This window comes from Micromys minutus (genome assembly GCF_963924665.1).
Source record: "Micromys minutus genome assembly, chromosome: 32".
Classification (NCBI taxonomy): Eukaryota; Metazoa; Chordata; class Mammalia; order Rodentia; family Muridae; genus Micromys; species Micromys minutus.
The window spans coordinates 18,611,623-18,636,130 of NC_137967.1; the positions used below are offsets into that span (position 1 = coordinate 18,611,623).

Here is a 24,508-nt window from a genome sequence, read left to right on the forward strand (position 1 = left end):
GTGAGGACTTCCAGACGTGCACATGTGAGGGCCACTTCTCTGTACTGAATGCTGGTCTCTCACTCTCTATTTTATTTTTTTTAAATACCTTTTTTTAAGATTTATTTATTTATTTTATGAATATGAGTACACTGTCGCTGTCCTCAGACACACCAGAAGAGGGCATCGGATCCCATTACAGATGGTTGTGAGCCACCATGTGGTTGCTGGGATTTGAACTCGGGACCTCTGGAAGAGCAGTCAGTGCTCTAACCACTGAGCCATCTCTCCAGCCCCTTCTCCATTTTATTCTTAAGAGAAGGGCTGATCCCTGTACTTACTGGATGGGTGAAGAGTGCCCGAGATCTGCCTGTCTGTATCAAACAGTGCTGGACTTACACTTATGAGCTGTCATGGCTGGCTTCTGACATGGGTCTCTTGTAGAATCCTTTCATATACGTGTGCAAACTTAACATTCGTGGCATTTTCAGACAATGGGCCTTTCTGAGCCACATTTGCAGTGGTCCTGTGGCTTGATTGATTGAGCAAATGATCGATTCATTTGAGACAGGATCTCACATCTACCAATAGCTTTGGGTGATGTGCAACTCCATAGGTTGCCCAGACAACCTTGAACGTATGGTGATCATCTCTCTCCTGCCTTACCTGGCTTCTGTTGGTCCAACAGGGTGAACTACCATGTCAAGCTCCTGTAAGTGACCCCTCACCCAGGCACATTCCTGTAAGTAACTCCAGTATAAAACCCATTGGCACACCAAGTTGGACTCTGGTCATATCTGTATTTGATTGTGTCATTAGGACCCAGTCTGGCTTGAGCAGATGTGTGTGTGTGTGTGTGTGTGTGTGTGTGTGTGTGTGTGTGTGTTGAGTTTCCTAAGTAAAAGCTTTGTCATATAGCAGGACTGGTCCCTGATCAGGGGGACCTTACAGGACCCAGGTTGAACTGGGGAAGAGTGAGTGCTAGGCTCTTCCTATGGGTAGAAGGGCCCAAGTGGGACAATCTGCAGAGGAACACAGTGTTGTTCTGTATGGTGTGTTGTTGTCCCTGCGAGCTAGAATGGCGGCTGCGTGGTGTTTGCTATGGGTAGAGACACAGGACTTGGGCTGAGCCTTCGGGATTGGGAGTCTCTGGGAGGATCTTCCTTTGTGTGGTCTGAGGTGGTGTGGCTGCTTGAGTGGGGTCCACCACGCAAATATGGAGAAAACAGTTCCTGAAAACAGTTAAAAGTTTTAGAGTTAATTTCGCAGTCTGCAGTGAGCACACAGGGTCAGTACTGTTGGCATGCTCAGAGGTTGCCTGGCCTGTTGTGTGTTGAGGCAGAAACTTCTAGTTTCTTAGGAGACTCAGTTGTGCCATGTGATGTTTTTCTGGAAACTGTCCTAGGAGAGGATGTTTTTGCTGAAGCAGACACATGGGAGGAATTTTCCTGAGAACACACATGATGTTTTTCTGGCAGCAGCCTTGGGGAAAAAAAGGCCGGTGATGTTGCTAGAGCGTGTAGGGAGAGGTGCTGTTTCCCTAATTGGTTCTTGATTTGGTCAGTAAAGAAGGTGGGAACTGGGCAAAGGGTAAAGGTGGGGCTTCCGGGGCAAAGGGTAAAGGTGGGACTTCCGGGACAAAGGGTAAAGGTGGGACTTCCGGTCCAAGGACGAAAAGAAGAGATGCAGGGAAAGAGGTCTTTCTGTAAGATCTTCTGGGGATGAGACAGTAACAACCATGGAGCTGGGGACAGTGACGGGGTCTCTGGGGCAGAACCCCACAGAAGCAGAGCTGCGGGACATGAACCGTGAAGCAGATGCGGATGGTGATGGCACAACTGACTTCCCCGGGTTTCTGACGATGCTGGGAAGAGAAATGAACGGCGCAGACAGTGAAGAAGAGATCAGAGACGCGTTCCGTGTGTCTGATGGCAATGGCTGTATTAGGGCAGCAGAGCTTCGCCCTTGGAGAGAAGTTAACGGATGAAGAGGCTGATGAAGTGATCAGGAAGCAGACGGTGATGGGGACACTCGGGCAAACTACGAAGAGTTTGTGCAGACATTGTGCCCAATGAGTTAAATGTCTTGTGCAAAACTTTATTTGCCTTTTCTTTGTTTGTAACTTATCTGCTGCTGTCAAAAACATGCATGAATAGTAATTAGGACTTTATTCCTCCATGTTTTCTTCCCTTGTCTTATGTCATTGTCCTTAAACCTTATTTATACTTGAAGCTGCACTATTGCAAAACGGGTGTTTTACCCAGGTGCTCGGACACTATTTTTTTGTATTGCTGGTATTGTACCAGAAAGGTTTTCTTTTGTTGTTACTTGCTTTTTAAACTCTGTTTAGCCACTTAAGAAAAATCTTATGGCACAATTACCCTCAAATCCATTCCAAGTTGTATATTTGTTTTTCAATAAAAAAAATTACAATTAAAAAAAAAATCTCCCGTGGCTGGAAACGGTGGCCTCCGCCACCAGCAGATGACTGAAATAGGCTAGCCGGTAAGGTTAGGGCAGGAGAGCCCGGCAATTGTGCTATCTGGCTAGTTTTAAAATAATAAAACTGTCTAGTGTTTTCCATCCATGAAGATGGACAGAGAAAGAGGTGATAGTCTGGTGGCTTGGAGAAACTAGCTGGGAGGGACGGACAATCAGGCCTGAGGCCAGCGACACATCTCAGAGCTAAGCCACAGGCTGTCATCCTGGACAAAGGAGCCAGACGGTCAAGGGGAGCTTAAGAGAACACGAGGTTTGGAAACAATATAACCCGACAGACAGGGGGTTGTGCCACATTAGTGTGCCTGGCCCCTCTTTGCTGGTCATCACCTGATAACTTCGGAGAGAGAAACACACCAAAAAAAACCTTCTGGTGGCTTGTCACTTCCCAGAAAGGGCCGACTGGCAGAACCTTGGCGTTGCTTCTGGATCAAACTGCTGTTGTTGATACGTGAATGGTGTCGGTGAGTGGATCGAGCTACCCCTGCTGGTTCATGTGAACTGAACTGCTGATATCCTGACAACGCAAACTGGATTTGCCCCAAAGAACTATTTCTGAACTGGTCCACACTCTTCTTTACCCTATTAACCTTTCCTTTCCACTACCTTTTTAACCTAGAAGGGAGGTTAAAGCATTTACGTACACTTATCAAGCCTGTGGGGATGAGTAATTATCCCCCCAGACTGAGGAGGGTACAATTCCCTCCAGCTAAGGGTTTGCCTGGCCAGGAACGGCCCCCACCCCCACTCCAACAGCCAGGTAAGGTGGATGGGGAGTCAACCCCTGAAAGGACCAGTATTGGCACCAGACACACCCAAGGGCCAAGCTGTCAGCACAAAGGAGATTTATTTGCCCCAGAGGGATGAAGGGCAGGAATAAGAGACAAAGACGGAGATGAAGGAGGAGAGGAAAGAAGCAAGGGAGAGGGGGAAGGGGTGTCTGTCCTGGAGGGAGAATGAGACAAAGAACTGCCTCTGGATAGAGACAGATGTGGCCCATGGAGAAATGGCAGTTTATAAAGGTACAAGAGAAAACCCCTGTTAGGGTGAGGAATTTACTTCTAATTGGGCATGTCAATTAGGGCTGCCAAAGGGGGCCTTCGACTGCTGGACTTCAATACTGGATCTCAGCAGTCAGTCTCAGGAGGAAGAAGTGGCCAAATAAGGGAACAGACTTTGGTGGCCAGGTTTAGGAATGGAATCTAACAGGGTTTTTGTTTTGGTTTGGTTTTTGCAACAGACAGTAGGGGAAGGTCTGCCAGAGCCATGTTTCTCAGGCTCAGTCCTACTAGAGTTCCTTCAATGGCTACAACAGGGTACAGGCAAGTAGACCATTCGTTTTGTACCGTGAGGACTTAAGCGCTGGGAAACACCCAAAGGAGCCGCTCTCCCACAGAGGGTGTGTTATCGACCCTAAGCAATGATCGGTTGGGAACAAGCCCCAGGGACTTTATGAATGAAAATGAAGACATGGTCACTCTAGGGTATGGTTGAGGAGAAGGATTTTATTGTGGTTATGAGGAACAATACAGCCAGAGACTTTTGGACTCAGACTGTAAGATCCAGTTACTGAAGACACTGTGCTTTGACTGCAGGTCATGAAGGACTTAATTGGACCCCCCCCCCCCCACTGGCTGGCTCCCCTAGGGCCTGGGCCCTTGCTTAGTTTCTCCCCTATGAATAAGTGGAGTCTGAAAATGAAATGGTCATACTTAGAACAAGTTTCTTCTGCCTGTTTTCAGCAATAGCAGATTTGAGGCAGGAGAACCAAAACTGTCTTCTCTGGCCACACGGCGAGTTCAAGACCAGCCTAGGCAACATAAGGCCTGTAGTGAAAGTCTGGAGTTTTGGTTTCTTTAAAAGAAACACAGAAAGATTATGGGGACACGTTTTGGTTTTAAGCCCAGGAGTAGGATGTGGGGCTGCTTCAGATTGTCCACAGCTGACCATCATTTGCCTCAGGTGTGAGCAGGGACTTGATTTTACCAGCAGCAGAGAGCTTCTACCATCGAGTGACATTTGGGTTCTGAGGACTTTTCAGAGGACATATTATTAATTCTAGGGTCCGGAGAGGCAGGCTGGGTTGCTGGTTATTGTTGGTGATGATGGTGAGCTTGGTAAAGTAGTCGTGCCCAAAGAAGAAAGAAGAAGTTAGGTATCCTGACAGCAAAAATCAAACCGTCCCCGAGGAACTTATGTAACAGGGTTCAGTTTCTTTTTTAATCCTAATTTTCTCTCCTATTGAGTGTTAGGGGGTTGAAAGGCTAGGAAAAGGCTAGGGAAGGTCAAAGAAAAAAAAAAAAAAAAAAAAAAAAAGAGCCCACAAAGTAACAAAAAGATCCTTACAGAGGCCCTGTTTGAAAACAAGTATCAGGTGTGGTGCAAATCTATCATCTTAGCACCTGAGAGACAGAAGCAGGGAGACCCCAAAAAGTTTAAGGCCAGCTTTTCTGTATAGCAAGTTTCAGCCAGACCCACTGTTGGCCCGGAACCCCTGCTTGCCCCGCACACGCTGGGAAACCCCGTCCTCACAGAGAAAATGCACGGCCCTGCTCAGAGAAAAAAAAAAAAAAAAAACCAAAAAACAAACAAAAAAACCAGGCCAACATGTCATCGATGCTCCCACCTTTTCGTTGCCAGCAATGCACCCAAGACTGCCCAACCTGGGGCTCAGGTTTTGACCATGTAGGGGCGCAATGCCAGCTCCTAGCTCGCGTCACTCCTCACATAAGCTCTATAAAGCCCCCTTGCTTTAGCCAAGACGCTTGCGGTCACTGCCGCCCGCGAACCTGCCCCACAGCTGCGTCCTAATAAATCCTTTCATCTTGTTTGACTGTCCTATATCTGCATCACTGAGAGAGAGAGAAACCCCGTCACTGTGGCGGTAACTTTTAAAAAGCTGCGACCAGTTCCAGTGTCACCACGCCAGAGCCATTCTCTGTCTCTTCCTCCCCCCCCCCCCCCCCCGCAGTCTCTCTGCCCCCACTTTTAGCTGCATGCCGATGCCTGGGCGCTGCTAGCTGGGGCTCACATTCCAAGCATCTGCCTCCTGGGGTCACCGGCACAACTCCCACCAGCGCGACAAATTCAAAGCTTTGGAAACTTATAATTTAACAATCAGATTTAGCTCAGTAAACTTACACTCCACAAAACGTCCACACAATAAACTCAGAGCCAGTTGATATGATACGATCTGCCCACCTAGACAAGACAAATCGGTCCTATACAAATCCATCCCTTATAAGATATTCATAACTTCCTGTGGCTATGCAAAGCCAGACAAAGATGGGCCATCTTTGTCCTCCATCTTACCTCTTTTTTTTTTCCTGTTCTTTCTCGCCCCTTTCCAAAACTCTGCTCCTGCCTAGCCTTCTTTTTTTTCTGTCCAATCACAGGCCTTGCCTTATCTTGTGCCCTCCCTGCATATCAGAGCACATCACCTACCTGGGGACACTCTCATAAATAATGAGCAGGCAATGTTTCCACCACACAACTGGGACAGAGATAAATTACACCAAAATCATGGGGAATATGGCAAGTTGTGGCTATCCAATAATTAATTTTTAAAAATCCAATTGAACTGTAAATTCTCAAAATTTATAATAAGGTCTATGTATAGAAACCAGGTTGGCTCTTTTTTCTGAATATTTAAACACTCACTCTCCTGAGTTTATCAGCTCCAAAAAGCCACTGCCCACATCCCAGAGAGAAAGAACTAGAAAGAACAAAAATTAGAGGTGTATTTCTTTCTAAATCCAAAAGACCCCAACACATTTTGTTCTATAAAATGACACCTAAAAGCATCTGGTGGTAAATTCTTCCTCATTTTTCTGCACAAATTACCTACCTGGCGGAAGAGCATTGAATGCTGGGATGCCAAATTCTTACTGCGTGTTCTTACTTAGTATTAAGACTCCTAAACAATGTAACTGAAATATTCTGTTTCTTATATTATGACGGAAGTTTTAAATACACATTTCTGGGCTTCTGGAGAGATGACTCTAGTGGGTAAAGAACCTAAGCTCCAGCCCCTAGTACCCGTGAGAAAGCCAGGCGCAGCGGCAGGTAACTGTAAGTCCAGTGATGTGGCAGAAAGGCAGATGGCGGGCAGCCAGCGGGTGCCGTGGGCAGCCTTTCTCAATAGAACAATGTGGAGAGTGAGAACGGAAGGCATTCGCACAACTGGCCTTCACATGTGCATGTATGGAAGTGCCCCCCCACACACACACACACACTTGGACTCCACGAAGCACACATCTCTGGGATATAACATTATTCCTGGGTCCTATAGTTGAGTCACCGTTTTTGGTACTTGCAGCCTCTGACTCGAGGGCCATTTTAGTTATTAGTTCTACATATATTTCACATAAAACTAAGAGCGTCACTGAGCCTTTTTCCTGTTCTGACATTGTTTCTATATAAAAATTCAAGCCTGGGTGATGTGGCCAGAGGACCCAGGTTCAATTCCCAGCACCAACACAGTAGCTCAAAACTGTAACCGGAGCTCCAAGGGCTCCAGTGCCCTCTTCTGGCCTCTGCACGCGTCAGGCACACATGTGGTGCACAGACACACATGCAGGCAAACACTCATACACATAATAAAGATAAAATACATATTAACACACAACATCATATATATTTACCGCATGTGATAACTCACAGAATATTGTCCCAAGATCGATGCCTCCTTCCCTCCCAGCAAGGAGCAGGCAGCCGTGGGAAACACCGGGATCCCCTCCGAACCCCAAGTGTTGCTGTGCCACAGAGCAAAGCATCGGCGCTCTGTATGCCCGGGGGACGCCCGCCTGCCCTCGATGGTCACTGCACATTCAGCACAGCAGTGAGTCCAGCAGCAGATGAAGACAGCGCGCTGTGTGAGGCGCCGTCCTGTGGCCTCCCGACGCCTATGTAACAGATGCGCAGTTTGGTGTTCATGTGGGTCCCGAACAACTAAAGCAGGGGCTGACCCTAAAGCTGTTGCCTATACGTGGGACATTAGCTAGGCTGACTTATCTGACCTCAAAGGAAGAGGAAGCACCTAGCCTTCCAGAGACTTGAAGTTCCAGGTGGGGGAATATTCAGGGGGTCCCCATTCGCTCAGAGGAAAAGGGGAGGGGAAGGAGGGAAGGGTTGTGGGAGGGGGTGACCAAGGGTGCAGTGAGCTGGATATAAAGTGGATACATTTTTAAAAAATGTGTTTAAAAAAAAAAAAAGAATGTGGGAATGAAGTGTATACATGAGCTTAGGAAAACTTTCCAAGGACACTAATTACTATATAAATTACTCATGGAGGTTTTTTTGTTTGTTTTTTTGTTTTGTTTTAACAAAAGACATGCGAATCAGGGAGATGACTCGGCACATAAAGGCATCTGTCACCGAACCTGACACCCTGAGTGTGATTCCTGAAACCGACATGTGGGAGGAGAAAACTGACTCCCCAAACTACCCTCGGTCATGTGCACCTTGACACATGCCATCAACACACAAGTACATAAAATAAAATTAATTTAAAAACATCATGTCTGTGTCTAATCTGAATGACCATCTTCCCGGGAATGAGGAGGGTAAACATCTGTGATAGCAAACAGCGCTGTCGCCTGCTCCATGCTCACGTGTACAATTAAGAAGCATCTCCAGTGACAGGCAAGGGACTTTCCCCACAAAGCGCTCCTAGATACCATGTGACCCTGGGATTGGAGGATGACCTCAGCAGCAACCGCCACTGACCATTGCCTAGAACTCATGTTCTGCGCACGCGTGCCTTCTAAGATGTTCTGTAATTGGCTTCTTCGCAGACCAATGAGATGCAGCAATTCTCCACGTTTAGCCAATGAAGTCTTGCAATGAGTTCTTATCAACCAATGGAACTCCAAGACACTTGTCTGGCTGAGGTTGCCACTTTGGGCAGGCTGAGAGGAGTCGCGCATGTGCAGAGAGGTTACTTCGCAGCACATCTGGAAGCACCTTCAAAGCCTACGATTCTGGTGAGGATATTCTGAAGCCGGAAAGAACTAGCTGCTTAAGAGAAAAAGGGGCAGTGAAGGACCACATCCCTGAGCCCCGAAAAAAGGAGACAGAAAGAAGGAGCAGTAAAGAGGAGGAGGAAGGGGACTGCGTGAGTCTTCAGTCTGAGGGAGGTGGCCGTGCCTGGACCCCTGATTTTGACGAAGGGAAAATGGGTACCAAAGTCTTGGGTCTGAGGGAGATACCCTAATCTGAGGGAGGAGGGCTTTGCTTTTACTGGGTTTGTTCCCTGGGTCCTTTGTTCAGATCTAGATTTTGTGTCGAAGGGAATCATCTTGGGTCTAGCCACCCATGAATGAAGAAGGAGGCTGGAGTTTACGAACTTTCACAGTGCTGAGGATTGTACTCTGAGGCCTGAAGAAGGAAGCTGAGCAACTAGAATCCTGGGTCCTGGGGAGTTGGATCTGTGAGAATGGACCGAAATGCCACCTTCCTGGGACAGACAAACCAGGGCCTTCAGAATTGGGGCTCTGTTCGAGCTGTGCTCTGAGAACCAAGAATCTGAGGCCTTGAAAAGGTTCTGCTTGAGCTCTGAAGTCCTGAGAGTTATGTCAGAGGGCTCCCAGACCATTGTCCTGCATCTAGGTCCTGAAGGGACACAGACGCTGAGATCCTGGTCTTAGGGAACCCGTAGCTTACTGAGTTTGAAAGCCAGAGAACCCGAGGCACAGTAAGCCTGTTTTAACTTCCAAGTACTTCAGGACTAGCTAACTTTCTGTTCTTATGTTCCCTAGAATTGTCCCAGACTAGAAAACAAGGATTAACCCCCCTCTGTCTGGCTGAATTTTCTCTTCTCCACCATCAGTTCCCAGGTCCTGATCAGCTCTTCCCAGCCTCAGAGAAGCCATGGGAGTCTGCCACATCCACTGTTTCCTGCTCCTGTCCCTGCTGGGCTTCTTCCCCTGCTCAGGTGAGGAGGTAGAAGAGCAGTTGGCGCATCATCGTTTGAGTGTCAGGAGGCTCTGCATTTCACTAGGGTCTCTGAGCAGATCGGAGGAGAGAGCAATTGCACGTGGGAGGAGGAGGCCATGTGCAAAGGCCTGAGAAGGACCTCGTGTGTGGCGACACCTAGCTCTCCTACCCACTGGAGACCAGCACCCTGCCCACATTTTCAGACAGGAAATCAAAGATTACAGGTCCCTTGTTCCATCGTCAATAATGGGTGCCCAGCATACTGTCCCCTGCCTTCCTCATCTCCTTGTCTTCCCCTGAGTTCTTCTGTCACACTAGAGTGTGTCTCATCCTCCTTATCTTCCCAGACCCTGTGCAGTGACCCCTTATCTGCAGGGCTGTACCAGGGACATAGGGACAGGAGGGGATGAGTACATGAAGTCATAGGAAGGCTGAGTCACACAGAATTCTGGGGGCTATTCTAAGAACTCAGAAGTTTTTAGATGTATTTTTGTTATTTTTAATTATGTATGGAGGTATGTGTCTGTCTGTCTGTCTGTCTCTGCCTACATGAGGGCATATGTTCATATGCTCTGGGGTCAAACTGAGCACTTGGAAGTGCAGTGAGTATTTTAACCCCTGAGACATTGCTTCAGCTCTTGAAGAGGAGACTTTTATACTGGGGGATATGAGGCCTTCTCTGAAGGTTCAGCCTCCTTGGGGCTTCTCAGGGTTACTCCTGGGCCTGACATTATTATCTAACCATTTAAGAGTTCCAGTGGGCTGCTGTGGGGTAAACACAGTGAGGGAGAAGAAAGGGGGAATCAGAGCGACTCACAGCAGGCAGGGAGCGGCCTCGCTGTCACCTTGCAGCTGGCTGGAGGCATGAGAGGTGGGGACAGTGCTCAGGATCTGCAGAGACTGCAGTTAGTCACGGGGTTTCCTGAGGACTGCAACATGGGCTGCAGAGAAAGAATGAATGAGAATGGGGGCAGAGCTGCAGCCGGAGCAACTGGGGGAAAGGAGCTACCTTTGAACAGGATGGAGAGGGTAAGGGTTGGATGGAGCAGAGAGAGACCAGGTCTGGTTTGCAGGGGTGAAGCAGCTCAAAAATAAGGTAAATAGCCAACTCCCCACTAGGGTTCACCAAGAACAGTGGGAGATCGTGGAAGTAATGAGTTCTGAGTCCCACCATAATGCAAGACAGGGATGTCACAGCCATTCTGTATGATCCCGGAGTATGGTTCAGAATGCAGTGGCCTCCCTTAGTGAAGATGCTGCAGGGACAGACATGGTGGGCTCCCTGACTGCCATAATCCCTGGATTTTCCTCTCCACAGGTACTCTGACCTGTCACAAGGGAATCATGGTGAAATTTGGCAGTGGCTTCACTGAGACAGCAATGGAATGGAAAGTATTTGGGACCATTAAAGCTACCCCTTATGAGATATGTCAGGAGACACTCCTGCTCCTAGATGTAGGTGTGTAGTCTGAGCTGGAGGGACACACTTCCACACCGGGCCAGGATTCTCTGCCCTGTATTTCTGCCCTCCTCCCCTTAAGTATGGGATCTCGTGTCTCTGTGCTGCCTTGTTCTGCTGAGCTGTGATGGGTATATAAGGAAACCTGGGCTTGAACCCTTGTACCACATGAACTGGGTGTGGTGCTGGGTGCCTGTAATGCCAGCCTGGGGCTGTGGGTGCAGACAGTCAACTTCATCTACAGCAGCATAGGGAGTTCAAGAGCAGCCTGGACTAGAGGAGACTCAGGGCCCAGGAAGAATGAAGAAATAGGGAGGGAGGGAGAGGGAAGGGTGGATGGACAGATGGACAGAAGGAAGGATGCATGCGGAGTGCCTGTGTCGGTTCTGCTAACCCGAGTCCTTCTGCAGCTCTGCAGGGAAGTGGGAATGAGAGAGAGCGCACAGGGAGCCCAGTGTGGTGTGAAGGGCAGAGTGTGGAGAGAAACCCAGCGGGTAGAAGAGATGCTGGTCAGAGTGAGGCCGCAGCACGGTGCAGGGGTTCAGGGGAGACCCTGTGGAGGGGCTGGTCACAGGATCTGCCAGGGCAGAGCAGAGGGAGCCAGGTTTAGACTTCAGTGTGTGGCCGACTGAGATCATGATCTGTCCTGTTGTCACTGGGATTACACTGTCCCTAAGTGGGAGCATCCAGGGACCCAAGAACTGGACTGCTAGTCCTTGTCATCTTTTCCTTCTGTGAAGAGTTCTCACTCTGGTACCCCTTAGGTAATAAATCTCTCATATTGGCGAGCAAAGGCTGCAGCAAAGCTGAGAGTAAGACAGGCCAAAGTGTAGAGGTGTTTTCCAGAGGACCTGGAATAGTGGCCGCCTCTTATGTCAACTACTGTGTCACTAACCTGTGCAACGATGCCAACAGCACCCGTGTCCTCCTTGACTCCCTGTCACCTGCAGGTATGTGACTCAGGGATCCAGCCCTTGAGGAACAGCCTGTGGCTGCAGCTGAGAGCCTGCTCTACAGCGCCCCCTTCTCCCTCCTCAGATTCCTCTGATCTGGGAACCACCAAGTGTCCTGTCTGCTTGCAGTTTCAGGGTTCCTGCTCCCACAATTCCAACTTTGTCTTCTGTCCTAAGCGCACTCATTGTTATAGTAGTGAACTGACCCTGCAGGGAGGTAAGATGAAGGCTGCATTCCCAGGAAGAGGGAGACTATGGCCATGACTCCAGGGGTTCAGGAGGAGGGATGAGAACTCCTGGCTCTGAGGGAGGGTACAGGCCTAGATTGCTGGAGCAGGAGTCTGAGATGGAGGGAGAAATCCTGGAGCAAGACTCCTGAGTCCACGGGAGGAGGGTGGAGCCTAGACTCCTGGGTATGTGGTTTCTTTTTTCTTTTTCCTTTCTTATAAATTAACTGAACTATTGCTCCCTGCCAGTTAACCCGAGACTTTATCTTTCTCTTCTAGGTGAGCTCAATAACACGTTTAGCATTGATGGATGCCTTGTCTCACCTGGCAAACACTTACTGAAAAAGCAAACTTCAATTGGGATCTTCTCCGCTCTGGAAATCCCCGAGTCACAGACTGGGAATTCGTTCTCACATGTACTTGTTCCTGGCATCCCTCTGCGCTGGATGTTGGAGCTCTTGGCTCTTCTCAGCTCTATGTTTGCAGGGATTTGTCTTCTCTGCTGAACCCATTTTCCAGCCATTCTTAATCCCTCTTCGCCACCCATACCCAGCCCTCCTGACTCATGACCCGAAGACCTGAGACTGGGCAGTGTGGCCTGTGCTGTCGGGTGCCCTCACCCCCACACCTCTGCCTCCTCATGCTTAGATGTGGCAGCCACTGAATACACCCTGCTCCAGAGCAGACAACCATGAACCCATCACACGTGGAAAAATAAAGTTGCTGTTGTTTCTCCAGATACAGGGTGTCTCCGTGTGAGGAGATGAGGACACAGTGGGGTCCATGGCGGTTCCAGCTGCCAAGGCCTGGTTTTCATGGTGCTGTGTGGCCCAACTTTTCCTGGGGACTCAGCACTAGCATCTACTCACCCCACGTTGGGATTCCTTGACAGTACAATGTATGACTACCACCAAAGTCCAACGTGGTGAGCCTGAGGTTCACATGGAGTTCCTTCAAAGAACATGCATGGGTGAGGGGTGACTTACAGGAGCAGAAGTCACCCAAACACAGCTGCTTCACCAAAGCTGGCCCCAGCAGGAGTGACAGCTCACAAAGCTGGGAACCTGGAGCACCCGGCACAGCATGGAGGCAGGTCATGTAGCTTGAGGTGCCCTTTCCAGGTGCCTCGGTTGGTCTAAACCTCTGCAGACAGCTTAGCTGTGTTCTGCTTCTTCCAGACATCTGGAGTGGTGTCAGAGTCTTTTTGCAGATTGGATTGTCTGAGAGTCTTTTTTTGCAGCTTTTATTGTGTTTCCAGGCATGGAGGAGCTGGTGAATCTGGTTGGTTTCAGGGACTTACTGAAGCTCTTTTGAATTGTTTTGTTTCTTAGTTAGGAGGTTCCTGCCTAGAATGGAATGTTTCCATTTCAGAGGAACCTGTTCTATAATACTTGCATAGGCAGGGCAGGAGGGTGTGTCCCTCAGCTTTTCTTTTGTGTGTGGATTTGGTTCTCCCCTTCCACAGCATGGTTTTGGGGGGCATTGACTGAAACATCAGGCTTGAAGGAGGAGCCTTTGCCCATTATCCACAGTGAACATCTTACTGACCTGACTTCACAGAGCTTTTAGAGTTCTCGTTCCGGGCTGAAATTTGCCCCCTTCCCACAGGTGGGGAAGGAGCAGGCAGTTCGCATCCCAACTTCTCTGTCCTGTTAGAACCCAGAAAGTAGTAAGGCGTTTCCCATAGAGCTGACAGGCACCGCGCTGAGACACGGCTTGTCAGGAAGAGCGAATCTGGACTCACAGAGGAATCCATGTGCATCCACACATCCTCCTCAGGGGATTAACTAATGTTTTCCCTACCAGGATGGAAACCAGAAGAAAGCAGGCTAATGGAGGGAAGATCTCCTGGTGGGATAAAAGCTGACTGTGATGGGGTGTGACACCAGGTGTGGGGGGATGAGCAGGAAGCCAAGACATTGTCATTGACCCGCAATGGAGATTGGAATGGTGGGTCCCTGGCATGAGATGGTGCCTGCCCACATTCAGGACGGGTTGCCCCCACTCAGCTAATATTCTCTGGAAACACACTCAGCAGTCACAGCCTCAAAGCTGTGGTACGTTAGTGCCCTGGTGCTTCTTTCCAAATCACCTTCCAAATCATACATTAATCACCACACATGTCATGCAGTTGTTTTATTTGTCTAGATGGAAGTTGGAGTCTTCCATAGAGAAGCATCTCTATCCCATGAGTCATTGCTCTGTCATTGTAATGTTATGTCCCCTAGGACGTCACATCATGAGCAGAAGAAGAGGGCAGAGATTACAGAGAGCAGCACCTCAGAACTTGGGTTACCGCCTGCACCCTGAAAGTGCCTTTTACAAGATATCTTAACCCCATCCCACTTGCCTTGGCATCCATTCCTGGGCTCGTAGGGATGTGCCATCACACCCAACTAAACAGAATTTCCTACAGATACAAACAACATCAGAGCGCAGGGGAAAGGCATGGTGCAAACCCACACAGGGACGGACCCTGGATTTGAAATGCACGGTTGGGGCTGGAGAGACAGCTGTGCACTCAGAAATCCATATGTCCCAGCACCCAGGGCAGATGGTCACAACCGTGCACAGTTCTAGCTCTAGAGGGTCCAATGCCCTCTTCTCGGCTCCGGGGGCACTGCACTCATATGTCCATGCCCACAGGCAGACACCCCTGATTAAAAAGAACCCTTTCGTTATTGTTTTTAAAAAGATCTGTCACTGTGTCAATGTGTGAGGTGACATGCGGGGTACAGTGACACACACCTGGAATCCCAGCACCCGAGAGGCCGAAGCCGAGGGACTGAAAGCTTGAGACAAACATGGCAGCACAGCAGAGATTGTGTCTGGGAATCCACTGAGCGCAGCAGGGTCAGGACACAGGTCTGCGTGCGGTGGCACACACCTTTAATTTCTGCACTGGAGAGGCAGAGGCTGGTGGACGTCGGGGTTCAGTGCCACCCTGCCTTATGGAGACAGTTCAAGGAATGCCAGGGCTGCACAGAGAAACGCTGTCTAGAAGGAGGCAAAGAAAGTAATTAGGATCACAAAGAGGTGCGGGGACATGACACAGTAGGTCACCCCTGTCATCCCAGCAGAAGGAAGATGACACTGAAGCAAGGTTATCACAAGGTCAAAGTCAGCTGCTGTAGCTGTGGACTTTCCACTTCAGCCAAGGCTCTTGGTTTACAGTGATATCCTGTCTGAAAGAGAGAGGGAGAGAGAGAGCACCAGCCAGCCTTCGGACCCCTGTGAACTTGGCTCAGGCAGGCCCCATGTCTGAGGATGCTGTGAACTTTGTATTTGCAAACTTGTGGAAGGGGTTCTATGAGACAGATGCAATTCTCTCCTAATGTGCACAGCCCTGAACAGAAGCCCACCCTCTGTTCTGGTGCCTTGTGGTGGCTGAGTCCTCAGGGTGTGGCACTACTTGGGAAGGATTGGGTGTGGCCTCGTTGGAGTGGGTGTGGCCTTGTTGGAGTAAGTGTGTCACTGGGAGATGGCTTTGATGTTTCAAATGCCAAGCCAAGCCTAGGGGCTCTCTCTCCCTGTTGCGTTCAGAACCAGACATAGTGCCCTCAGCTTGCCTGTGAGGACACCCAGATGAAGTGGTTCCCTGTGTAACAGCGTGGTCATGGTGTCTCTACAGTGCTACGGAACACTGACTCAAACATATGGTAAATTCAAAACAAGTGATTTTCCAGGGTGGAAGAAGCTAAAGGCTGTACTTCCTGGTATTTCCCCATTCCTGGTGTGTGCTTACTCAAACCAGGGTTGACTTCAAGCCACCAAGATGCCACTGAGCACACATGTGAGGACATGATCAAAGGTCTCCAGTGTGGAGGTCAGAACAGTCAGAACTTCAAGGACATCCCTGGTTACTACCCACTTTGGAGCCAGCCTGGGCTCTGTGAGACTCTGTCTCAAAATGCCAAGAGACGACTTATGTTAGTCGCCAGCATTTCCAGTGTCCAGTTCAGTAGAGCTTTTATGTTCTGGGTGTGGTCAGCAGATGCTCAGAACACACTGACACATTACAGTTTATAATCAACTCTCGGGGCTGCGGCTAGAGACGGCTCATCTTCACGCATAAAGCACCTGTTCCATCTGCAGCACCGTATGAAGCAGGCGTGGGGTGCTCACCTGAAATCCCACAGCATAGGAGATGGAGGCAGGAGGATCAAGTGCTCAAGGCTGTCTTCTCTGGCTACACTGTGAGTTCAAGACCAGCCTAAGCTGTGTGAGGCCCGGTTTGAAAACAACTCTAAGCCATCGATGGTACAAACCGATACTCTTAGCACCTGAGAAACAGAAACAGGGGGACCCCCAAGAAGTTTGAGGCCAGACTTTCTAAATAGCACGTTTCTGCCTACCCTACCTGGAGACTCTCTCATAAATAATGAACTGGGGTTCTCAGAAGCAATCATATAACATTTCTCTGTACAACTGGGACAGAGAAAAGTGACCATAATCAGGGGAAATCTGGCAAATGGCGGCTGCGCAATAGTCACTTCAAAAGTCCAATTGAATTGTGAAGCCTCAGAATTTATAATGATGTCTACTTATAGTAACTAGCTTGGCTGGTTTTATCTGAACATGTAAACATTCGCCCTCCTGCGCTAGTTAGCGCCAATAAACCACTGCCCACATCTCAAAGAGAAAGAACTATACAGAATAGGAAATGATTTCTTTGATTCTTAAGGACCCCAACACATAATGTTCTATAATTCTGGGACTTAAACATATCTGGTCATGGGCTGCAGAGATGGCTCAGTGGTTAAGAGCACTGACTGCTCTTCCAGAGGTTCTGAGTTCAAATCCCAGAAACCACATGGTGGCTCACAACCACTTGTAATGAGATCTGATGTCCTCTTCTGGTGTGTCTGAAGACAGCGACAGTGTACTGATATATAATATATAATGTATAATGTATTATATATAACATAATATATAATATAATATATATGTGATATATAATATATAAAATATAATGTATAATAAATAAAAAGTTTTAAAAAATATTTGGTTATGATTCCCCATTCCCTCCACAAATCACATACCTGTCTGAAGAGTATTGAATCTTAGGAAGCCAAATTCTTACAATTAAGACTAACGAGCCATGTGATTGAAATATGTTGTTTCTTACATTATTGGTTAAGATTCAAAAAGACCGGGTCATGGGGATGGGATGGGGTTTTATGGAGGGGAAACCGGGAAAGGGGATAACATTTGAAATGTAAATAAAATATAGTCAATAAGTTCCCGCGGTCATCGAGGCAGGCTGAGGGTGTCAGGTCAGTTTGCGATGGCCGCGGCTGGTTCCGCTGCTGTGTCAGGGGCCGGGACCCCAGTGGCAGGGCCTACAGGCCGCGACTTCCTTGCAGAGGGGCTCCTGGAGTTCCTGCGACCCGCCTTGCTCAACTCTCACTTGCACACGGTCAGAAAAAGCCAAGTAGAGCTCCGGGAACAAACTGGACCGGATTAATGAGGATCTGAAGGTGGCCCTGGATCTGGACCCCTATGTTAAGCAGCTGCTTAATGCCAGGCGACGAGTTGTCTTGGTCAACAGTATTGTACAGAATGCACAGAAGCGACTAAGGCGGTCAAATCACAGTGTGGCCAAGGAAACAGCTCGGAGGGAAGCCATGCTGGATTCAGGAGTTTACCCTCCTGGTTCTCCAAGCAAATAAGCACGGGCCTGTGACCTGAGTATGCAAATACTATTCTCCAACGGCTTTGTCTTGGTAGACCTGAGAAGATTCCAGAAGTCTCGGTAGACCTTTGTTGGCGCTATGTACTCATTCATGTAGCAGTCTCAAGAAACATGCCTACAGCAGGACCGTTTCTAAAGAGCCTCCATTACAGCTTGTCCAAGAATGAGCTTCTGACTTCCGGGTTTTGTTTCTTGAGACGAGGTCTCAGTATGTAACCCAGGCTGGCTTCAAATGTATCTTCTTGCCTTTGCCTCCTGAATGCTGGGGTCCTAATGGCATGTGTCAGGGCGCCTGGCTCAAGCCTCTGTGCATTTTCTCCCAAAGAATGTGAAGTGCATTAGGCTTCCTGTGGTAGAAAACTGGGGAAACAGCAGGGATTTAGTGCAGAAAGTATGCTTCCCCTTCTCCCCCTCTGCTTCATCACCTTCCCTTCCCAGAAACACACACATTTTTAAAGTTTAACTCCTATTAGCAAGTATCACAAATGTTGCCTTCATTGCTGCCCAAGGAGAGCAAGACAGAGAACAGGAGAGCCCAGGATCAAGGGCAGAGCCTTGACAGCAAAGAGTCCCTCGGCTTTTGTGATTTCGTTGTGTAGGCTACATGTTTTAAAGGCTAGAGGGATGGCTCTCAACGCTTAAGAGCACTGGTGGTTCTTCCAGACGGAGTTCAGTTCCCAGCACCCACACTCAGAGCAGTCTCGAACCCCAGTTCCAGGGGAATCCAATGCCCTGTCTGGCCTTTTTGGGCATAGTACATACATGATGCAGACATACATGCAGGCAAAACATCCATGCTCATAAAATAAAAAATTAAAAGTTAAAAAAGTTATATCCAATAAAAGTTTTTAAAAAAAAAAACTATATAAAAAAGAAAAGATTCAAAAAAGACCATTTGGGGCTGGGCTGTCATGGTACACACTTTAATCCCAGAATTTAGGAAGCAGAGACAGGTGGATCTCTGAGTTCAAGGCCAGCCTGGTCTAGTTCCAGGACAGCCAGGGCTACACAGGGGAGAAAAACAAAGGCATTTGTGGGAGTCTGGAGAGATGACACAAATGGAAGGACCTGGGCTATAATCCCTGGTACCCAGTCTGCATAAACGGTGGCCCCTGCCAGTAAATGCAGGACTCAAGAAAAGGAGGGTCGATCAACATTGTTTTCAGCCACACAGAGGGTTCAAGTCCATCCTGGGCTAGAAGACTCTGCCTCAACAAAACAATAGTTGAACAAAGTAAGAAGTATTTAAAGATCAAAATGAAACCCTTTTTTTTTTTTTTTTTTTTTTTTGGTTTGTTTTAACTACTTGGAGGAGGAGGAGGAGAATTGAGAAACAGCCAAGATAGCTCAGGGGATGAAAATTCCTGCTACCAACCCTAACAATTCTGAGTCTGATTCCCCTGGACCCACACACTGGAAGGTGGGAACTGACAACCTAGAAGCTCCAGACATGTGTCTTGACACACACACAAACACACACAAAATTAAAATGTAATGCAAGTTTAAATCCATGTGTAACTATTCCAAGTGTTTGTCTCTGTCATCGTTTTGACAAACACAGGTGGTTTTTGATGGGCAGGCAACCTGGGATGTCACCCCATTGTTACTCATACCTACAATATTTAGAGGCATCTTAAGCAACAGGAAAGAGGGCTAGCCTCTACTCAGTCCTCAAGGTCAGGATTAGAGGATGAAAGCCTCCATTGTTGAATGGAGAAGGAGGAAAATCAAGCTGACACTTAGTGGCTAGGGCCTCTGGGTGGGTGCTGGAACAGGGGCATGGCGAGGAATATGAAAGACCCTTGGGATAGGTATTTAGTTCCATGGGCAAAGGCCAAGTTTACTACCTAGAGCGGCTGGAGGAGCTGAGACACTGTCTCACAAACTGAGGGAAATTTGTAGACTGGAGCCACCCCTTCCACATACACCTAGGGTAGCAACAGCCATGGGGGGCGCTTTTACGCCTTCAGATGCGGCCAGTGATTGGCTTCTCTGGGAACCAATGAGATGCAGTGAGTCTCCAAGCTCAACCAATAAGACCATGCAATAAGTCACCTTCAACCAATGGGATCTCAAGTATCCTGGCCACGCCCTCCGTGCCTCCTGGAGCAGCACCAGGTACCGGTCGCCATCGAAGCTGGGTGTACGGAGGAAGATATTTTACTGGCTTAAAAAGAAATAAACTGGTATTCCCCTAGCCCAGGGAGAGAACCAAAATGGAATGAGGAAGGAGGGGTCATGGGCAGGACTCCCGAGGGAAAAAGGCAGACTGAGGGACCCCTCGGTCTGAGGGAGGAGCGCTAGGAGCCGGGACTCCTAGGTCTGAGGAAGGAAGACTGGGGGATCTGAAATTCTGGGTCTGAGACTGGAAGGCTGGAGATCTGGAAAGCTGAGTCAGAACGAAGTAAGAAGGATGGTGTCAGGACTTCAGAGTCTGAGGGAGGAGGCCTGAGACCCGGACCCCTGAGTCTGAGGGAGGAGGGCTAGGCCTGCCCTCCTGAGTCTGAGGGAGGAGAACAGGCCTGAGTCTGAAGAACAAGACATGGTCTGGCTACTGAGTCTGAAGGAGGAGGCTAGTGAGAGGAGAGCTAGGGGGTATAGATTCTGTGTCTGAGGGAGGAAGGTTGGGAGTCTGGAACTCTGGAACGGAACACTAAGTAAGACGAAGGAAAGCTGGAACCCGGATTCCTGGGTCTGAGGGAGGAGGCCTAGGGGTCTGCAATTCTGAGTCTGAGAGAGGAAGGTGGACTGGGGTCTGAATTCATGGGTCTGAGGGAGGAGACTGGCTAACTATGTCTGAATAAAGAGTCTAAGGGAGGAGGCTAAAGTCTTGGCTGGCTACTAGGTCTGAGAGAGAAGGTAAAGCTCTGTCTATTGAGTCTTAAAGAAAGAATCTGGAGCCCTGGGTCTGGGGGTGAAGGGCTGAGTTTGAGGCCTTCAGTCCGTATTCTGAGGCAGGGGAGGCTGGTGTGGGACCCGGATATCTGAGGAGGAAGAAGAACTGGATTCTCTTCCTCTTTTAGGAGTGCTGGGTTCTGGACTTTTGCTCTGAAGAAGACTGGAATCTATATTTCAGTATCAAGAAGTAGAATTTACGTACTTTTGAGTCAGAGGGAATAGGCTGGCATCCCAGAACCATGTGTTCTTTGGGAGGAAAATAGCAGGAACTCATCCTAGGATGAAGAGAACGGTGGAGCTAGATCCTAAGGGCTGAGGTGCTGAGGCCTTGAGAGGTTTCTGCTGTTGAGGTTAAGCCCCTGAGGCTTCAAGCAGAAGGCTCTCTTGCCCCCATTCTCCTGTATCCAGAAGCTGAAGAAAGACAGTTGCCAAGTTCCTGTTGTTTGACGGCAGATAGCTGGGTCTTAGAGCTATGTAAACGGAGACTCAATAAACCTGTGAGCTTGCTACCAACTCACAGGCTACATCTTCAAGGCAGACTTCGCGGTCTCGCACGCCCTCAGTCTACCACAAAGTGGACACTTAGAGAAAAGTCAGATTTAGCCCCTCTCTGTCTGGTTGAATCATGCCCTGTCATCCATCAGTTCCCAGGTCCTGATTAGCTCTTCCCAACCTCAGAGAAGCCATGGGAGCCTGCCGCATCCAGTATATCCTGCTGGTCTTTCTTCTAGTAGCTTCGCACTGGACTGGTACGTATGGAGGGGGGGGGGGTCTATAGGAAGCAAGTGGCCCACAGAGGGTGGTGGGGAAGGGTCACCCCACGGAGAAGGGCAATTTTATTTTTCTCATCTTCCCAGTGGTCCAAAATATCTTCTGTGAGGTGAGTCAGACCCTGAGTTTGGAAGATGATCCAAGCCGTACGTTTAACTGGACTTCAAAGGTTGAGAGGTGCAGTCCTGGAGAATTTTGCCAGGAAACGGTACTGTTGATTAAAGCAGGTAAGAGGAGAGAATAGTGGGTCTCACCGCCGGCTGGCAGCCATCTTGTTGTCCGGTCTAGTCACCTGGCCTGTCCTCTCAGCTTTGTCTCTCTCTTTCCCCTCTCACTCCCACTGACTTGTGTTTGTTGCTAGCCTGGAGACCCTGTGGCATTCAAAGTGGCAGCTGGAAAGCCAGCCCAGTCAGTGAGGTGCCAGTCTTGGATGCATACAGATCTCAGTTGAACCCCCAGAACCCACACATGAATTCCAGCCATGGTGGCATGAGCTTACAGTCCCAGGGAGGCAGAAACGGGGTGGTGGGGGGATCCCCTGGCCTTGAGACAGAGAACAGCCGAGTCATCTGCTTTCTCCCTGCTGAGCATTGGGTCCACCATTCACCCCCTCTGTCTCCTGTGTTACAGAGGGAACCAAGACTGTCACGTTGGCCAGTAAGAGCTGTGTCCCTCAAGGAACGGATACAATGACTTTTATCCAGTACACTGCACCTCCCGGGCTGGTTGCAATCTCCTACAGTAACTACTGCAACGACACCCTCTGCAACAACAAAGACAGCCTAGCTTCCTTCTGGCGAGAACCCGCGACCACAGGTACCCGAGACGTGGGCATGAGCTCTTAGGCGTTAGTCTGTTTTCTCTGCTTCGGCTCAGCCAAGGCCTCAGTGGGCCAAACACCAGAGACTCCCCGAGTCTGCCAGGGGGCGGGGGAGGGGGACTTTTCTAAGTTGTTGCTTTTGAAGTCCAAGACCCCCTTAGACTCTCGTCCACACTGGGGGCTGGAGAGATGGGTCGGTAGATGAGGTACTTGCCCCACAAGCCTAAGGACCTGAGCTGGATTCCCCAGAACCCACATAAAAATGTTCCGCTATGGTGACCTGAGCTTGTAATCCCAGCTCTTGGAGGTAGAGGGAGACAGGAGGATCCCCCTTTTGGTTTTCTTGCCAACCAGGCTGTCCTAATTGGTGGGCACCAGGGCGGTGAGAGACCCTAGCTCAAAGGATAGCATTCCTGAGGATGGCACCTGAGACTGCCCTCTGGCCCCCCATACATACGCACCCACATTTGCACCCCACACAGACACTTACGCACCACACATACACATTTAAAAGTGACTTTTTAAATGCACATGGCACAGGTATCGGTTTTATCAAAACTAAAAGTAAAACAAACCCTGCCTGTGTCCCACCCCAACAGCAACCCTGTCCCCGTCTCTGTCTCGAGCCCACATTCACATCCAGCCTTCTCTGCTCAGATTTCAGCTCCTTGAAGATGTCTGCCGAGCCATCTTAGGCAGTTAGGCGTCCCCCCCATTTCTTACCTGTAGTGCCTGAGTTGTAACATCTTCCTGCTAGAGCTCCCTTCACCTCCGTCACTATGTCTAAGCAGAGCGTGGAAGTCATGTGGTCACCGGGGGGCTTTTCTCGTGCGTGTGTGTGTGTGTGTGTGCGCGTGCGCGTGCGTGCATGTGTGCGTGGAAGTCAGAAGACAGCTGCAGAGAGTTACTCTCTCCTTCCACCTTCGTGTGGGTGCCGAGACTTGAACTCGGGTCTTCAGGCTTGCACAATAAGTGCCTTTTTCCTGTTGCGTCATCTCTACTGCCCAGTGGCGGAGGTTTCGATGCAAAGGAAATCAACTGAAAGAGTAGATGGGGCCCAGTAATGGTCTTGGTTAGTGTGGCCTCTACAAGACACAGGAAGGGGAGAGACAAGAGCCAGGACAGGCGTCTCGGGGTGCTGGGCACAGCCCTAACTCTCCCTCTCTATCCCTATCCAGCAACTTCCAACATGTCAGGAGCCCGCCGCTGCCCAACGTGTGTGGCCCTGGGGTCCTGTTCCAGTGCCCCCTCTATGCCCTGTGCCAACGGCACTATTCAGTGCTATCAGGGAAGGCTTGAGATCGCTGGAGGTAAAGGTCCCTCGAGGTTCTGGTGCTCAGGGTTCAAGAGGTGAGGCAAGATTGGGCTCCCCAGCCCCTAACTTCCTCTGTTGCTCCATCTTTCCTGGCCCGTAGGAGGGATGGACTCCGTCGTGCATGTTAAAGGCTGCACCACTGCGTTCGGCTGCAGACTGATGGCCATGATGGATTCCGTGGGACCCATGACAGTGAAGGAAACCTGTAACTACCAGCCATTCCTTCAGCCCCGAAAGGCAGAGATTGGGGCCTCCTGGATGCCCACCTCCGTGTGGGTGCTGGAGCTCCTGCTTCCAGCACTGCTGCTGCCCCTCACCCACTTCCCTTGAGAGGACACGGGGGGGGGGGGGGGCCTTTGGCTAGGAGGTCGCCTCCTGTCTGCTGATGCCAGTTGGAAGAGTTGGGGTTGGGGTTGAAGAACGGAGAAAAAGGATGCATGTGTGTTTGACACAAATAATAAAATTAGTGATTTGCTATTAAATTAAACAGCGTGCGTGCATGAGTTTGTGAGGCAGGGGGTGGCGAGGGGTAAAAGAGTCCGAGGACAACTTTAATAAATGAGTTTTCTCCATCCACCGTGAGGGTCCCAGGGATTGGACTCAGGCCACTGGACTTAGTGACAAGAACTTATCTTTTTCTCCATTAATTTGTTTATTTATTTATTCACTTTACATTCCAATCATCGCGCCCCCTCCTCCCAGTTCTCCTTCACACATTTCCCCCTCCATACTTCCTCCCCTTCTCTTCTGAGGGGGTAAGAGCCCCCAGGAATCCCCCCTCACCCCAGCACACTAAGCCTCTGCAGAGCTAGTCTCCCACTGAGACCAGTCAAGGCAGTCCAGTTAGGGGAACCGGATCCACAGACAGGCACCAGATCCAGGGACAGCCTCCACCCAAGTTGTTGGGGGACCTGTGGGAAAGCCAAGCTGCACATATGCTACACTGGGGGGGGAAC

General features: G+C 49.4%; 2 protein-coding genes and 2 pseudogenes across 4 annotated transcripts; all 4 read left to right on the forward strand.

Annotated features, from left to right (window-relative positions):
* The first annotated feature begins 1,717 nt into the window (after positions 1–1,717).
* On the forward strand, positions 1,718–2,059 carry LOC308413627 (neo-calmodulin-like; annotated as a pseudogene). The gene has a single exon. The product of its transcript is annotated as a neo-calmodulin-like (transcript).
* Positions 2,060–9,348: 7,289 nt separating this feature from the next.
* On the forward strand, positions 9,349–12,748 carry LOC308413628 (CD177 antigen-like; the record flags this gene model as incomplete). The annotated part of the gene is made up of 5 exons (XM_080908683.1): positions 9,349–9,412; positions 10,733–10,873; positions 11,638–11,823; positions 11,912–12,043; positions 12,702–12,748. The coding sequence occupies 5 exons, from the start codon at positions 9,349–9,351 to the stop codon at positions 12,746–12,748; spliced, it is 570 nt and encodes a 189-aa protein (XP_080764809.1).
* Positions 12,749–17,340: 4,592 nt separating this feature from the next.
* Positions 17,341–17,725, forward strand: LOC308413887 (SNARE-associated protein Snapin-like; annotated as a pseudogene). Its single transcript has one exon. The product of its transcript is annotated as an SNARE-associated protein Snapin-like (transcript).
* Positions 17,726–21,331: 3,606 nt separating this feature from the next.
* TEX101 (testis expressed 101) lies at positions 21,332–23,882 on the forward strand (the record flags this gene model as incomplete). The annotated part of the gene is made up of 5 exons (XM_080908580.1): positions 21,332–21,395; positions 21,504–21,644; positions 22,048–22,233; positions 23,416–23,547; positions 23,653–23,882. 5 exons carry the CDS (start codon positions 21,332–21,334, stop codon positions 23,880–23,882), a joined length of 753 nt encoding a protein of 250 aa, XP_080764706.1.
* Positions 23,883–24,508: the final 626 nt, after the last annotated feature.